Genomic DNA, 18,930 nt, shown 5'->3' on the forward strand with positions numbered 1-18,930 from the left:
AGTCAGTGATACTACCCTGTGAATGTACCCACATAGTCAGTGATACTACCCCCGCAATATACCAACACAGTCAGTGATAGTACCTTGGCAATATATCCACACAGTCGGTGCTACTAGCCTGTCAATATACCCACACAGTCAGTGATACTACCCTGTCAATATATCCGCACAGTCCGTGATACTACCTTGTCAATATTCCTACACAGTCTATCATACTCCCTTGTTAACATACCTACATAGTCAGTGATACTACCCTGTCAAAGACCTACACAGTCAGTGATACTACCCTGTAAATATACCCACAGAGTCAGTGATACTACCTTGTCAAAAGACCCACACAGTCAGTGATACTACCCTGTCAATATACCCACACAGTCAGTGACATTGCCCTATCCATATACCCACACAGTCAGTGATACTATCCCGTCAATGTAGCCATACATTCAGTCATACTACCCTGTCAATATACCCACACAGTCAGTGATACCACCCTGGCAATATACCCACACAGTTAGTGATACTACCCTGGCAATATACCCACAGAGTCAGCGATACTACCTTGTCAATATACCAACACGGTCTATCATACTACCTTGTCAATATACCAACACAGTCAGCGATACTGCCTTGTCAATATACCTACACAGCCTTTCATACTACCGCGTCAATATACCTACACAGTCAGTGACACTACCCTTTCAATATACCTACACAGTCCGTGATACTACCCTGTCAATATACCTACACAGTCACCGATACTACCTTGTCAACATACTCACACAGTGAGTGATTCTACCCTCTCAATATACCCACACAGTCAGTGACACTAGTCTTTCAATATACCCACACAGTCAGTGATACTAACCTGTCAAGGACCTACACAGTCAGTGATACTACCCTGTAAATAAACCCACACAGTCAGTGATACTACCCTGTGAATAGACCCTCACCGTCAGTGACACTACCCTGTCAATATATCCACACAGTCAGTTTCAGTATACTAGTACCTACAAAGTCAGTTATGCTATCCTGTTGTTTCTTCCCCCTTTTTATGTGCTACCATCTCCGCTGTAACCATTTCTCCCTAAAGGGTTTCAGTGATTCATATTCAATGTCATGTTTGTAACATTTTTTCAATGTTACCCGACGTGCAAAGCAGCCAGATCTATAACAAGGCAGATAATATTAACTCAGTCGTCAGGCGATGGTCATGTGCACGTGTTGAAAGATAAAATCAACACTACCGCAGTGATATAGTTTTGTTAGACCTGTCCTTGCACAATATTGGAGTGCTGGAGGCCAAACAGCAGTGTTCGTTTTGCGTCTCGGGGCATCTTCACCACTCAAAGAATGGCTTTTTCCTTGGACCTGGAAAGACACAACAGGTGCGATGGTATTTTCGTTATTTTCCTACAAATATTACATTGTGGATGTGGAACAGGTTTTGTAGTTTCTATTTGCTTCACATGTGACACAGTTACATACTCAAACGAATTCAAGCGGGTCGAAAGAGGCAGCGACGTTTGATTTTGAATTTGAATTTGGTTCTTAATTTAGTCTCAATGGCGTTGATTTTTGCAGAATCTTGTTTGTCCGGCCATTATAGCTAGACTACGGTGTTAAACTCTCAAACCCAGTCAATAAACTACTTTGCATCTCTTCTCCGTATATTCTTTTTGGACACATTTTCTGACAAGGACTTTTTTTCATCAGACTTTGCTTCTTCTTTGGGATATCAGTTGTGATTCGAGTGGTGATTACTAATATGATTCACAATTTTCTGCAAAACACGCACACACACACACACACACGCACGCACGCACGCACGCACGCACGCACAAAAACAAAGTATAACCGAAACAACAAAGCAGGTATTCCAATTGATTGCAAATATATCGTACATTTCCCCTATTTAAGATTTGGTTTTAACTATGGGTTTACATTGGTTGGAAGGGATGTTCTATATGGGTACAGTTTTTTAGAAACCAGTTCATGGCTCGAGACTCTGGATGCTCTCTTTGTCCCTTAATATAATCTCTTTACTCTTTACCTTCTAAGCACACGCACGCGCTACCGCACCCGCACACAGCCCCGCACACACTGACACACAGACGCAGAAACACAAAGACACACACACACACAAAGATCAATACTAAATGAAAGCAACCATTCCACTTTCAGCGATTGTGTCCCAGAAAAGAATCTTCTAATTAGCTATTACCACGGTGCCTGTAAGGAGCCTCTTTGTGGACTGACCATCCCGCAACTTGTGGAGGCTGCAGCAAGTGGATGCCCCACCCGAATACTATACCGGGTACTTGAGTACAACCAGACAATCACCGCCAAGCAGTTACTGGAACAGGTAGGAGTTTTCATGCTGCGAAATTCTAAATAAAGGGGTATACGAAATACATTGCTATAACCATGATGGGAATAAAGGTGTTGAACAACATACGCAGGATACTATAGATCTACGTTTCAAACCAGCTAGCACTTACAAAACTCGAGCATGTATGCTTTACACACCTGTGTGTTAGAACCCCATTTGAGATACATAACACACGTGTGACATCGAATTCCATGTGGAGGTTTGACCACTCCATGGTGACGATTCTGTATAGATCCTTACACTGTTAGTAGGTTATACGTTGTATGGTTAAGTCATATTACCCTACGTTTGTGTCGAAACTTTATTTTTCAGATTTTTTAATAGATAATCATTGACCTTAATTAGTTTACACTATCATCGACTCATACAGCTGAAGTATTTTATCATGGGTCACACGAGACATAAAGAAATATCCACTAAATCGGTCGCCGTCACTCGTGATGGTACAGTTATATGCACATGCATCCATTAGATGTTAAGATACAGAGGATTGTGCCCGCACCTGTCATACAACTCAGTGTAAGATAAACAGTCCTTGACATACACGCCTGCAGTAATCTCTGTATCAGTAACGGCACAGTTTATATTGCTTTTGAAAGTATTGCACTGACCGTAAACAAGAATGTATGAAATTACTTGTATTGTTTGGACTTACAGTAAACACAAAATGAGAATAATAGTTTTTACGTGTAACTTTACAAGTTGAAACAGTACATCTATAAACACAAACATTTGTGTGAAAACATAAACATATCAATACAAATTACTCCAAACGAATTGCAAATGCGGTACGAAATATGGTGGTAGTTTAAATTCAATCGTGGTACAAATACGACGACAATATAATATAATGGTAGTTATTAAAGCCATAAGGACAGTCATGTGAATATTCAACAAAATAAGGTCCGTAAGTAGGTCACGGCCCTTTGCGAGACTTTAGTACTTCCAGTGACAAACAATAATTTACGGCAATGGCGATGGCACTGTTACAAGGCTCCTGTCCTGGCTAAGCAACCTCGCCTGTCTGACTCAGAAATTTATATCATACAACTGGCTACAAAAACACTTGGGCTATTTTGCATGAATAGCACGTGTATATCTGTCAACAGCTGTCTAGCCAAGCCTGGTAGAAGACTTGGTCCAATCAGGTGAAGTCATATTTTGCGGTCGCGCTAATAAGAAGCAGACCTGGTTCTTGAATACATGCATGTCACCGGAAATCTATTACCGGAAGTAGCGCCTAGCGAGACTTACGGGCCCTACAGACATAGACTGAGAATCCGGGGTTGAAAGCGATCTTCACAAAATGCTGGTCTGGATGTAATGTGAGATGTGTTTCTTCGGGAACATTAAGTATCTTGCCAGGATGGACCACGCTGGGTTATTCCGGGTGCTCACAGTCTCAAAATAGTACATTATTTCCCTCTGTTGAATCTCGACGGACACAATCAGGCCTAGGAAAATAATCTTCCAAAACTGCAACAATATCCTCTAAAACCGAAGCAAACGCATCTGTAATGGAAAACTAATCGTTTGAAATGGAAACAAAACTCGCTCATCAGCTACAAGAGCGGGCGAATAGCATCTCGAAACAGCATAAATATCGTCAAAGATGGCGGTGCAGGAGACGAACAGGCTTTGGTAAGTAATGTTTTTCGTCACTATCCAATCTTGAAAATTTGATATCGGGATGCTGCGCACCAACCCCTATTGTAGTAAGCTTCAAACCTATATTCATACTTCTCAGTGTCAGACTTGCGATTCTGCACAATATGGTCCATCGTTCCCCGAAGAAGGTTCCCCGATGTCGTGCTACTGTTTCTCATCAGTTTTGTAAATAAAGTATTCATAGAGTCACATATTACTGCAGTTTTGGAAGATTATTTTCCTCTTTTTGTTCTGTTTTGGTGTATATGAGTTCAGGTTTGAGGATTTGTTCACCGTTTGTATGGTAGGTCTAATGTGACTTCATACAATTACAACTCTATGATATATTGAATAACACTATCACATTATATTGTGTTGATAATCCTGATTATGAAACATGGTATTGATAATAACATTTCCAAATGTCTTGTCTTGATATTATTTCATTTCGCTACAGTGTCTGTATACGATCATTTTCACCTGCATTAAATTAGTTTCATTTCTATAATGCATTTCATTATTGTATCCTCTTTTGAAGGCAAACTCATTCTCTAAAGGCTTGATATCACAAGGTGTTCTGAAGGGCGACGTGGTGTTTTGTGTCGGGTTAGATACTATCGACTTCTACCCCATTATGCATGCAGTGTTCGCTATAGGAGCAGTGTTTTTCAACGTAAGTATGTTACTCGTAGCACGTTATGGCGCGCTGTCATCCACCCCCCGTGCTCGGAGTCGGGGTGTGTGTGGGTGTGGGGGGAGGGTTGTGGGCACACGAACAATGAAGCTAACGTACACCCTATGCTGCCTTTGTAAATATAAAAAAAAGTCTTTGAAGAGGCCATTGGCTGTGAATATTGATTTAGTTATTCCATAGTGTATTTATATAAGAAAAGTAAATTACAACCTTTCAACAGCACTCTCGTTTAAGTATCTGTAATGATCTACTAGATGACGTAATTGTGATTCATATGATCAACTGTGGAACGTGTGATCATCCTGTTTGCTTTTCAGGACGTTCTGTGTGCCCCGAAGGCGGTAGACCTGGCTCGGCTGATTGACATTGTAAGTACAATGACAGAGAACATCGCATTATCTTCCGCCAAAAGATGTTAAGAATGTATGGCTCCATATTTTGCCTCGAAGTCTCTCAGTATTCTCTTTATGGAGATATTCGATATTAGCTTGGCACTAGAATGGCATATTTTAAACTGCTTACAGTAACTCAGCAAATGAGTCAAATCGTTGAATATAATGTCCGGTTGTACATATTAAAGGTGCAGTGCAATGCTATTTTGATGGCGAACATAAAACAATGTGTCTGTGTAATTCTCCTCGACAGGTAAAACCCAAACTGCTCATCTGTGGAGAGAAGGAGATCTCGACTGTTGAGGAAGTTATTGGGAACAGTCCTGAAAGGTGTGTCTAACCAGTTAATTCCAATCGTAAAGTTGGTGAAAAGTGCAAATGTATATCATTCCTGTTTCCTTTCAGCTAGATTCATGACAGGCACAAATGTGGTCGGTTCTTTAGGGTAAGCTGTTTCTCTGTCAAGTTTTGCGTCCCTTGGGCGTATCAGGATCCTATAATCCGCGACTGAAAATCAAGATTCGCTCTGATTGTCGACCTTTATCATGTCAGCAGAATACCTATCCATGTTTAACATTCCACAGTAAAGCCTACAGTCACACATACGCAGTCTCTTACCATCCCTGAGCACCTCAGACAGAGCTGCCTCTAGACATTACTCTTCTTGTGTTTATTTATTTGTTGTTGTTAAACGCCACACTCAACTCAGCAACATTACAGCTTTATGCCTGTGGACTGTAAATGTTCCAGTCTGGAGCAGACAATTAAGCGATCAACTAATCTTCTTCTGACATAATGGTGCGTTGTTAATGAAACAGGAGGTATTCTCTGTGATTAAGTTCTTGTATGTTTAATACCAATTGAGTAATATGTGGAATTATTAGTTCCCATCAGCTTGTTATTCTCAGCAAAAACCGCCAACAGTGTACTAAATGAATTGAGATGCAGTTTGACATCAATTAACTGGTATCTTTTAAATCTTTCAGAAACTGGGATTGTTTCTGCGTTTCATTCAGTACGAATTCGTAAGTGCCAACAACATCATTATACATAATATTCCCTGTGTCCAAAAGTAATTGCGAACTGTTTGTTATACCGTTTAGTAATGTATTGGTTGATTGATTTTTGTCTTGAGTTTAGCTAATTTCTTTTGTTGATACCTTATCCTGGTTTTGACGGATGTATACACCGTTCCCATTCTGAACATTATTGTCCGTTTATTGTTACTTTTCAACAATATGCCTCTGTCTACAAACATATATAATTCATGTAATCTGAATATGAAGGATTGAAATCAATCTTCGAAACATCTGTTCCCGTGCTTAGTTGTTGAAGCCAAATATTTGGGATAATCTTTGAACCACCGTCAAACATTTATGCTACCTGGTGTTTGCGAACAACTGAACGAATGTAGATAGGTGCTACGAAGTTTATAGGATTGTTCTATTGCTTCGATATCGCTACCCTAAATCTCAACAAATGTATTACTCTAATCAATTGACGGTATTGTGCATATTTCTTATATTAGCACCCATGTTTGTAGAGCGGCAAATGTCTGTAGCCATAAGGAGCTATTAAAGAACGGAGAGACTGTGCCAGATGAACAACTACAATCATCCAAACGTCATATTTCCCTCGACGACAATGCGTGGATAGTGGCCTCATCTGTATGTATTTCATTTAATCATACCTTCAATTCATGGCTTCATAATATCAAGTGCACTGTTGTTTTTTACATGTGTTCATTCACTCTCCTACCCAGAGTTCCATGCGGCAAGCCAGCATAGTACCTCTGCCACAGGCCAGAAAAATGTGACGATTCGTCACATCTTGCAATGTCCATTCAATATAATGTACAGATTTCTTTTACTCTTTTATTTTTGACGAGTCTACACATCTAACTAAACATCTTAAATAGAATGGTTTAGTTTCACTGAGAAAATATCCAAAAACATGTAACACTATTTCGATTTGCGTAGCGATTCTTTGTTTACATAGGTTGTACGGCTCCACGTGCAGTCATCGAAGCCGACAGAGAGCAAACGATGCAGCCAGTTTGATATCTAAATATGTACTGTCATAGATAAACATACATTATATCTGCAACAGTCTGCCCATATCCTATCTTGCTCGGGATGTGTTAATACTAGATCGCTGTCCAGAGATCTGATTCTGTTCCTCCTTTCTATTCACTCATTGAAGCGATGTCAATTTCTCCTCAACCATTACAAATTATATACATACATTTATGTGTTAAAGGGAACGACAGGACAACCGAAACTCATGTATGTGGGACATCATGCATTGGTTAATTTTGCCAAATTCACCATCATCAGAAAGAATCCCCAGAGAAAGGTTTGTACTTGAGAATGCCAGGTTCAAATTATTATGCACTTAAATCCGAATAGGTGTTCGTCCTCTAAACGTAAGGGTATGACCACGTGGTGTTTGTAAATGAACTGATTCATGTAACACCTAAGGTACAACTTACACTAAACATATTCCTTTAAAAATGCTCCCGCTTAATGCATTGAAATGTTGCGAATGCTTTCAAAGCTATTTTAACCACAAGCACAGGCACAGAAAACGGTAATATTAATGCTAACTACAAGATAGATATGCGCAAAGGATACTTACAAATAGAAGCGTCAAAACCTTTGCCGCATCCTTTAGAAATTGATGCTTAAAGCAGTCGATTTACAATTTTGACAATATCCTAAGTATTATATAACATATCATTGTATGGTATGGATTTACAACTTCTTTATTTTTACAACCCGACGTTTCTGGGCTACTTCTTGCCCCTTCCTCAGCTGAATACCCTCAGGGCGATAAGTGGCCCAGAAACGGCGTGTTGTAAATAATAAGAAGTTGTAAATCCATACCATACATTGTTATTTTACCTTCCAACTTCTAAATGTCCATCAACCATCTGATGAGTATATATTTGTTTCAGCAGTATTACTGTTGTACTGTAACAATGGCAACCTTTATAACAACGCTAGAAATAATCATAAGATAATTAGAAGTAAGAAATAATTAAATATTTGGCTAATATTAATGTCATGAATTCATCAACAGTTTGTGGGAAAATTGTTCGCCAGACACCATTGTGTTGAATGCGTTCATCAGAAAATATTCAGCTAAATGAAAAGGAAAGTTTAGTGTAGCTTATAGTGATTGTAGAAAGAATTTGGTGGAGTGGAAAGGAACCGTCTTATGACATTAATAGAAGAGATGTCAGGCATGATATAATAACAAGAGAATCGATCACTGTACGACTGTGTAAAATATACAGCTGAAATGATCCCAGCAGGTTAAAGACAAGGTCGTGTCCTCAGTCCAATTGTGTTTTCTAGTCTTCTGTTTTATAGTAGTGAGTGAGCTGGGTTTTAAGCGGCTTTTAGCAATACTCCAGCACGGTGGGGGACACCAGAAATGGGCTTCACAAATTGTAACCATGTGTGGAATCGAACCTGGGTTTTCAGCGTGAAGAGCGAGCACTTTAACCACTGGGCTACCACGCCGCTCCTCTTTTTACATTAATGAACATGTCGTGAAAGGAGAAAGACGAACAGAGTTAAAGCCTGAATACATAGAATAGTTCCCATTGCTTTTTCCACATGCTATTATACTTTTGTCAGATAATGTACTTGGAATTCAGAACATTTTGAGTACACTGAATTATTATCGTGACAAGTGGAAACTATCTATAAATCTTGATAAAGTCATAGTGTCGGTCATAATTTTTTTTATTTGAGATACACATTTATTACCCACGTGGTCAACGTATGGGTAGTTGCATACTAATCTCGTACGTCACACGAGTGTCGTATCGCGTTGACCTGTGTCGTAACGACTTGACCTGAGATTCTAACGATTTGATTGGATAACCGATGACCTCTCAATTAGGTCACGTTGTGACGAAGCTACTTTTTCATTCATAACAAACACGTGAATTCATTCATTCTACAACTTAAATGCATTGTGGGAATGTAAACATTGCGAATGTCGCCGTGTCGCTGTTTAATTGTCGAACTGAAAACATTATATCCGTCGAAAAACATAAACGCAATGTTTCTACCAGTGATGTTAGCCGAATGAAGCAACTGCAAACCAAGAAACGGGGTGCTACAGAATAGTTTACTGTAGGAGGCTGTACGAGGCGATGACAACTGACATGCATCGTGACGTCGGTTACCAAGGCAGTGACGTCATTACAGTGTGACGTCATGCAAACATTGTACTACAGTACAAAACTCTTCGGCAACCTCTGTATGAAACCGGTTTCGGTTTGAAACCATAAAAATATAAAAAATACTTTATTTTGTCAATTTAATGCATGTAAGACGTGGGTAATAAAGAAAATACCACACTCGGTCTCATTGGAGTATTCTCTATATATGTCCTGGCAAGACTGACAAGCAACGAGTACATGCTCCAGATAAGTAAACTATTCCACGTTAAATCGAACATTTTGTAATAAAGATATGAATGAAGATACATGTCATCGTTCAATGCCCATTATAAAACGAAATGATCTGTTCTAGTACATTCCTATTTCCAGTTTCGAATTATTCACCATGTATATGTGTCTTTGAATATATTACACAGATTTGAACTGATTTTCCTGCAGGAAGCATTAAATTAAGTCTAAACTGATGGTGCATCTGCCAATGCTTGACTCCTATTGATATATACCACGGTATGAGGGAAGGAATGCTTCATCTTGTACTTGTTCTTTTGCTATATTTCAGCCGCAGGTCGAAGCATGGCTCAACACCAGCAGCGATGACGTCATGCCGGTCACCCAGGCCCTGGCCATTTTGTTTCACTGGAGACTAGACCACGTGGGCATCATGCTGCCCAGCACTGTAGATTACACAGAGGAGGGTGTACAGAGACTCAAGGAGATTATTGAACAAGAGAAGTGTGTATTGTCTTTCTTAAATGTATATTATTGCGCTGTTAGATACAGTCTTGGAATAAATTATTTGCTTTGTACAGCCTTTGACCATTCTCATAAAAGTAGTTTCGAATAGGTAAACGGAGGCAATGATTGTTAAATCTTGGAATAGGAAATTACTAATCGCATAGAGTGTGTAACTGAGTGAGTATGATTTTGTGCCACTATTAGCAATATTCCAGCAATAGCATGCAGGGGGACAACAAAACTAATCGGAGAGACTTATAAAAATTACTAAAATACATTGTCCAAAAGGTGAAGACAGGAAGCTGGTAGGGGTAATGGAAGTGAAAAAGGATTTGATAATGCCAAGAGTGGCACTTAAAATGTTGCATGAAATATATTTTACGTGAGTACTTATTAAATATGAGGTTGGAAATATGAGAGCACAACCCTGTGAGGAAATGGGTGTCTCCCTTTGATGGTGGCAATATTTTATTTTGACATTAAAAATATTGTTCGAACCGATGCGAGGGAAGTACGTTGCCAACTTTGCTCGCTTCACTCGCATTAAGGAAGACTGGTAATTTTTCTCTCTGTTGCGCAACCCTATTTACGCTATATAGTATGCCTGTGAATTAACATATTTCCAACCTGATAAACAGGACTACAACTGCTGACCTCTCTGCCCAATTATGGGGAATGACTTGACCAAGGGAGGTGTATTTACATGTGACAATGGGTTTAGGATCACAACGATATCTTTGATGCCCTTCTGGATGGTTCGCTTGGTGGAGGAAGCTGCAGCCTCACCATACAATCTTTCGTCGCTCAGATCGGGTAACGCTTCCTGTCATTGCATTTCTTTTCAAATATAGTTGAAATGACACATTGTATCAATAGCGTAAATTATTCCATAAAACGAATTGTTCTTTCTGCAGAAGATTGTCTTTTCTTAATATTACCTAATGCCGTACTCGTCTTTTTAATAAATTAAAGAACACGAGGAATTGGATGTCCGATGCAATTCCCTATTTTGATTTATACCATACGTTCTCGAATTATTTCAGGTGAACAATTGACGAGACTTAGCATATGTTTATATATGTAGGGCAGGATACGCTCACATCTTCGCGAGCACCTTGTATCATCACTTTGACACAGTGTTTCATAAACACATGCTCTTTCATCGTATAGCATGGTGACAGCTGCAATACTGTTGAAACAAATATATACTCACGATAAAGTCACAATTGTACAATCGACTCTGCTTTTCGTAGAGATTTCTGATGGATGTGGAAAGGGGTTTGCCACTTCTATTGTTATGGATGACAGCTTTTTCATGATTTGCACTGGCGTTTCGGAGATAGCTCTTGCCTGTTAAGATGACCCCTGCCGTACTATTGCTTGAATATTGCTAAAAGGGGCATATTCACTATATATTCATTTGCCTGGAAAATTGGCAAGAAGTATCCTCGACACACCGTTGCAAAAAATGTACAAGTTGTTAACCAGGAACGTTCCATTTCTCCTTAATGCTGTAATGTTGAATCGAAACACCTTCATCCTGTGATCATTTCTTCAGAATTGTACACTTTACTACATACGTTTATTATTTGTACCAGAAGGAACTTTTATGTTATAGGTTTACTTGTTTCTCAGGGTGTAAGCCAAGAGGTTCGACGAAAAATAGCCGAGGAATATTCGGATTCCGTTGTATGTTGAATTATAATTCTCATGTGTTATATATAATATATAATACAAATATACAAATACCAATCTCCAGGAATGAAATAAATACAGATACATCATCTAAAGTTCGATCAAAGTCAAGATTCATGTGCAAACTCACGTTACTTATTATCAGTAGTAAATGCCATAAATGGATGTTATTGCTATTGTATGATGTTGAGGATGTGCTATTATGTGTAACGTTCTATCCAGGTTGCTTTTGGGGCAACTGAGTTTCTGACAGCGACGACTACATCCCCAGACATGACGACAAAGGAGCAGTTTATGACATCTGCGGGTTATGCTATGCCGCATGTCGAGGTACTACGATGCTTGTTACCAAACATCCCTGAGTACTCTGGCCAGCGGATATGTTGTTTTTTGTTCATTGATCAACACCGCCCTCAGCAATATTCCAGCTATATGGCGGCGGTATGTAAATAATCGAACATGAACCAGACATACAGTGATCAACATCATACGCATCGATCCAAGTCTGCGAGCCTGACCCCCCGATCCCGTTAGTCATCTCTTACGGTTGCTGATGACCAATCTAACGCTCGCTAATTGCTACTGACAATCGTTTTTTCCATACGATTTGGTCCAATTTGTTTTTAGGTTAAGGTGGTAAGTGATGATGGTGACATCCTCCCTATCAATACAACAGGAGAACTGTGCTTCCGAGGCTGGCCACTGTGTAACGGATATCATAGTAGTTCCGTAAATACCCAGAAGGTTGTTGACGCACGGAACTGGTTCCACTCGGGGTAATGCATTTGTATACCTTCTTTATAGTTCAGAAACATTAAGAACATTAATTACAATTAAACATGGTTATATCGAACTTACTGTTGTCTCGAAGGAAATGTTTGATCCCAGCGGGTGCTTTCTTTGTTCATTATTCATATGTTGTGTAGAACCTTGGATGACTCAGAGTATTTTCGTTGGTTTCTTTAACTTCAACACAACAGTGTTTGATAGAACGTCTTGGTATTCTGTGAAGAGAGAGCAGCGGTTAAGTTTATCGGTTTACCACGTACAAAAGCAGATCAACATATGAAATAAGTGCATGTTACTTTCTTGTTTTGCTCAGTGATCTTGGAAGGATGGATCCGACTGGTCACGTGGAAATACTTGGTCGTAAGTCAGACAGCATCAGGTTCAAAAAGAAGGGCGAAGTGGTCTATCCGGAAGTTGTAGAAGCTGCAGTGAGACAACATGAGAAAGTGCGAGACGTAAAGGTACATGTACAGAAGTGACGTGTCAGAGATAATTGGCAGTCCACATCGAGATCATTGCCAAGAATATCATTACTGGTTGTTAAAATGAATATGACAGGTAGTCGATATCAACACCACGATTTCCCGGGTTGAGATCATGGATGGTCTTCATGGAGATGTTATTCTACACCTTGATCAGTAATGATGAAATGATTGGGATAAATTAATGTGGGCCTAAATCGATATCATCTGAAAGACATCAGTCAATAAATAGCACCTGTTGTTTATCGAGAAGAACTTGTAATTATTCATCACGCCAATTTCTGAACGACACTTAAAGAAAATAGTGCATTTTTGTTCGATACTATAAGAAACATCTCTTGCAACGGAACATCAACTATGTACGAATAATAAAGTGGCAAAACTCTTTGGTTATTATGAATCATGCATCCACAGGCAAAAAGCTTCATAAACGTTTCGTCTTCCACTACAAAGATTGCAGATTAAGACAGAAAACTCCATCCCCGATGATATAGTTCGTTACATATCCATTTTGTTAAACACTTGGACCCAACTAAAATGGCATTACACAGCGAGGTACTATGTGCTAAATTAGAGTGGGAATGATGTGTGACATCACTTCTCACACAAAGCTAGTGACAGGTCCAGGGTTAAATATCATAATACAATGGAGATGTGATAGATTGGATAACATACACGAATGTCACTAGTGTGTATGCTTCCCAAAGATGTTCCATGTTCAGTTCACCCCGATGTCTTCCTCTTCTGACGTTCCAGGTCATAGGATTGAGCGGAGACAAATTTGGTACAACCATTGTTGCTTGCGTCATGTAAGTACTTTAACACACTTTAAAAGTTCCTTGTCTCCAACTTCAATAGGTTCGCGATAACAGTGCCCTGATTGTTGCGCGATGATGCCCCAACATGTGAAAATGACGCAAGGTGGCGCGAAAGTGCCGCAAAAGCTGCTCATCAGCGCCGTAAAAGCCAAGTGATAGAGACGCAACACTGGCGCAATAATTGCGGTAATGCCACAAAAGTTACTTAAGTAAATGTGTGGTATCGTTTTAAGTGAGTTTCAAATTCATTGTGGTGAACCGTATGTCACTATCAAGGAACAACGCGAGGAATAAGATGGCAGTGAGTGAGTAAAGTTAACATATCGCATTATTTCGCATTAAGCGAAGTCTGTACACAGACGCAAGTGGCTTAAAAGCAACTTTATCAGACAAGTTTTCACATACAAATATTGTTTACAACACGTATGGTAAGCCACAACCAAACAAAGATGGGAATTTTGGGGACTTCAGTACCTCAGCTTCCCGCTTCCTAGCAGACTGTACGTCTTCACTTTAGCTACTGGTGGTTGTACGCAATACAAGAGCTAGCCTATATTGCAAAATGCTCACAACGAGTTGGCTGAAAACCCTGGTTAACGATACCGCAATGATACATGTAAGAGGCTCTTCCTCATCCGTTTTATGCAGAGATTCGTAATAAAATCGGCACATTTGCACACACATCATCGTAAAATAGAGTTTGACCGGTTGTTGGTAAAAAGGCATGAAGTTTATTCAGTTTCATTCCAACCTGGGTTTTCCACCTGATGAAGGAGCAAGCATACGCTCCGAAAAGTCGTGTTATTCACAATAAAGAAGTTGATATCCATAAATCTTGCTTTCTAAGGAATGGTTGTTCGACACTCTTCAAGAAGACTGCTTTTCGTCGTTGATGAAAATTTAATTTATTATAACACCAGTCACTTATACATATCAAACATTTTAAGAACCTGTTTATCTGCGGCTAATTTAGGCTTGAAATCTGATTGAAGATGAAGTTCATAATATATTCGTGAACACTGCACTTCTGTTATAAATAAATACCTGAGCAATTGCAAAGGTACCACTTTGCATACCATACTGTACAAACCAAACTGAATGACCATTTTGATATTATTTACAATGTATGTTTGTATTATGTGTTCAGAACTGTGAATAGTTCTGTATAGTTGTATCATAACAAGTGACAGTATGCTGATTGTCTCTCTGTCTGTTTAATGTTTTGCATGTATGTATGTTTCAGATTACGCAGGCGTACTGTAGCCAGTAGCGAGGATATAAAGGCATTTTTGTCCACTAAGGTGGGTTGATCCTAAGTTATACCCCACTTCCGGTCTCGTTGCCATGGTAATCTTTGTTTAAAGCATACGTGTATTGACCGATACTCGTGCACGTGCATGTTTATCCCATCTATAATATGAATATGTTTTGCGGGTTTTCTGTCGAAGTGATCGGCATTTTTTACAGACCACACTGAACACATCATATTGGAATTCCGTAAGATACCAGAACGAAGTACGAAGAACGGACTCAATTGCATAAAGAATCCCAAACCACACATATGACAATTTACTCGCCATTAAACACAATGGAAATTGTTTTTTGCCACAGTCATACCCAAATGGATGAATTCAACTTTAAAGTAGACGTTAAGGGTTCATATACAGGTTTATCTGTCTGAAGTGTTTCGTATATACTTTCAATAAACAGAATCCGTGCAATTGTTCACATCGTCCGTAGTGTTTTCTATTTTTATGAAAATCACGTACAGACAGTGAGAGTGCGACTCTGCAGGGTAGGTAGACCAAAAGCATACTTTTTCAGTGACGGGTGCTACCGCTGGGGCGGCCCTGATTACCCTTTTCGCGAACACCTGGTGTCATCACTAATTCACGAAGTCATCCATTCATAAAGTTAGCTGGACACAACTCACTTTTGAAGTATTCACTTTCAGGTGCTCGAAAACGCCCGACCAGACCATGTTCTGTTCTTTGATGAGTTTCCAAAAGTTGGAGCACGAAAGAAGGTAAATATTTTATTTTGGATTATAACTTGGATTTAGAAAGCATGCCTTAACGATTGCGTCCAGAATACTTCAGATTGCATGTAATATTTAAGATCTGTGCTGTTGTGATTAGGGATATGTCCCAAACGGAATACCTAGGTCGTCCTATATATCCATCTGATCCCGACCATATGTAGTGTATGGTTATCACTTGAGGAATGTTATCATTCATTTATTATCTTGTTCAAAGCAACACCGAACGTGATGATGAGTCACCTGACTTACATGCTTCACATTACAACAGATAGAGAGATTCCTATAACAGCATAAAAAGAGAAATAAATGTTTCAGAAATTGATAAATAATGAGTGAGTGAGTTGAGGTTTACGCCGCACTTAGCAGTATTCCAGCTATATGGTGGCGGTCTGTAAATAATCGAGCCTGGAGCAGACATTCCAATGATCAACAGCATGCACATCGATCTACGCAATTGGGATACGATGACATGTGTCAACCAAGTCAGCGAGCCTGACCACCCGATCCCGTTAGTCGCCTCTTACGACAAGCATGGGTTGCTGAAGGCCAATTCTAACCCGGATCTTTACTGGTCCGATCGATGATAGATGTATATGTAGATGCATTTCAAGATTCGAATGAATATACATAGAATAAGAACAGGTATTCGAACCACTAGGTACTTACCACTAACGACGGTATTATATTGCCACACGTTGGGCTATTTTGGTGAGAAGCATAACAGTTTGGCTTCAGCAGTTAATTGCCAAATGTTTATATTTCTTAGATGTAACTGCTGCTTGTTTCTCCGCCTTATGTTTATAATTCCTAGATGTAACTGTTGCTTGTTTCTCTGCCTTATGTTTATAATTCCTAGATATAACTGTTGCTTGTTTCTCTGCCTTATGTTTATAATTCCTAGATGTAACTGTTGCTTGTTTCTCCGCCTCATGTTTATAATTCCTAGATATAACTGTTGCTTGTTTCTCTGCCTTATGTTTATAATTCCTAGATGTAACTGTGGCTTGTTTCTCTGCCTTATGTTTATAATTCCTAGATATAACTGTTGCTTGTTTCTCTGCCTTATGTTTATAATTCCTAGATATAACTGTGGCTTGTTTCTGTTGCTGTTTCTCTGCCTTATGTTTATAATTCCTAGATGTAACTATTGCTTGTTTCTCCGTCTTATGTTTATAATTCCTAGATATAACTGTTGCTTGTTTCTCTGCCTTATGTTTATAATTCCTAGATGTAACTGTTGCTTGTTTCTCCGCCTTATGTTTATAATTCCTAGATGTAACTGTGGCTTGTTTCTCTGCCTTATGTTTATAATTCCTAGATGTAACTGTTGCTTGTTTCTCTGCCTTATGTTTATAATTCCTAGATGTAACTGTGGCTTGTTTCTCTGCCTTATGTTTATAATTCCTAGATGTAACTGTGGCTTGTTTCTCTGCCTTATGTTTATAATTCCTAGATGTAACTATTGCTTGTTTCTCTGCCTTATGTTTATAATTCCTAGATGTAACTGTGGCTTGTTTCTCTGCCTTATGTTTATAATTCCTAGATGTAACTGTTGCTTGTTTCTCCGCCTCATGTTTATAATTCCTAGATGTAACTGTGGCTTGTTTCTCTGCCTGATGACTTGTTTCTCTGCCTTATGTTTATAATTCCTAGATGTAACTGTGGCTTGTTTCTCTGCCTTATGTTTATAATTCCTAGATGTAACTGTGGCTTGTTTCTCTGCCTTATGTTTATAATTCCTAGATGTAACTGTGGCTTGTTTCTCTGCCTTATGTTTATAATTCCTAGATGTAACTGTGGCTTGTTTCTCTGCCTTATGTTTATAATTCCTAGATGTAACTGTGGCTTGTTTCTCTGCCTTATGTTTAGATGTAACTGTGTTTCTCTGCTTGTTTTCTTATGTTTATAATAGATGTAACTGTGGCTTGTTTCTCTGCCTTATGTTTATAATTCCTAGATGTAACTGTGGCTTGTTTCTCTGCCTTATGTTTATAATTCCTAGATGTAACTGTGGCTTGTTTCTCTGCCTTATGTTTATAATTCCTAGATGTAACTGTGGCTTGTTTCTCTGCCTTATGTTTATAATTCCTAGATGTAACTGTGGCTTGTTTGTAACTGTGGCTTGTTTCTCTGCCTTATGTTTATAATTCCTAGATGTAACTGTGGCTTGTTTCTCTGCCTTATGTTTATAATTCCTAGATGTAACTGTGGCTTGTTTCTCCGCCTTATGTTTATAATTCCTAGATGAAACTGTTGCTTGTTTCTCTGCCTTATGTTTATGTTTCCTAGATGTAACTGTTGCTTGTTTCTCTGCCTTATGTTTATAATTCCTAGATGTAACTGTGGCTATTTCTCTGCCTTATGTTTATAATTCCTACGGCTTGTTTTCTGCCTTATATTTATTTTTTCTAAATGTAACTGTCGCGTGTTTGGTCCACAGGTGTCCCGATCTCAGCTGACCGAACTTGTCAAGATGAGGATCGTTCCTGAGATATGAACGCATGCAAATAGTGTACCATATTGTGACATTGCTACTTTTCCTATTCACAGATGACAGAAACTGTCTAGATGAGGCTAATTTCTGATGTATGAACGCATGCGCCAACTGTACCCTATTATAACATTGCTATTCTAATTTTTGTGTAAGAATATGTATGTAAGCGCATACACCAAGTGGGCAACACCGTTGTTTTGTTGGAACATCACGGCAGTCATACATTTTGTTGTTGTTTTTCATTTGATGTTTGTATTTGTTAGTTTTCAGAAATTCAGTGGTAAATCATCACAAGTATTTACATTAAAATCTGTATTCAAACTAAATATTTGCCTAGTCAGTTGTGACCATAGTTGTTATATCATAGCATATGTCTCCTCGTTAAGAGATATATTCAATGATATATATATATATATATATAAACTACGTTTTTAACGAATTCCAAGGGACCACTTAGTTTAGTTCGCTATAACCGCAGGTCATTACATGCATTTCGACAAAAATATCCTCCATGTTGCCGAGTAAAAACATAAATTTATTATACCCATCAGTTCGC

General features: G+C 38.9%; 1 protein-coding gene across 1 annotated transcript; it reads left to right on the forward strand.

Annotated features, from left to right (window-relative positions):
* Nucleotides 1-1,207: 1,207 nt before the first annotated feature.
* LOC124267353 (medium-chain acyl-CoA ligase ACSF2, mitochondrial-like) lies at nucleotides 1,208-18,700 on the forward strand. The gene is made up of 18 exons (XM_046702267.1): nucleotides 1,208-1,385; nucleotides 2,182-2,362; nucleotides 4,575-4,709; nucleotides 5,048-5,098; nucleotides 5,376-5,452; nucleotides 6,109-6,147; nucleotides 6,666-6,789; nucleotides 7,382-7,477; nucleotides 9,880-10,052; nucleotides 10,777-10,868; nucleotides 11,674-11,744; nucleotides 11,973-12,080; nucleotides 12,378-12,526; nucleotides 12,853-13,000; nucleotides 13,778-13,830; nucleotides 15,083-15,140; nucleotides 15,794-15,865; nucleotides 18,321-18,700. Exons 1-18 carry the CDS (start codon nucleotides 1,351-1,353, stop codon nucleotides 18,375-18,377), a joined length of 1,719 nt encoding a protein of 572 aa, XP_046558223.1. The 5' UTR covers nucleotides 1,208-1,350; the 3' UTR covers nucleotides 18,378-18,700.
* The last annotated feature ends 230 nt before the right edge of the window (nucleotides 18,701-18,930 follow it).

This window comes from Haliotis rubra, unplaced genomic scaffold, assembly GCF_003918875.1.
Source record: "Haliotis rubra isolate DU_JTF1 unplaced genomic scaffold, ASM391887v1 Scf1305, whole genome shotgun sequence".
Classification (NCBI taxonomy): Eukaryota; Metazoa; Mollusca; class Gastropoda; order Lepetellida; family Haliotidae; genus Haliotis; species Haliotis rubra.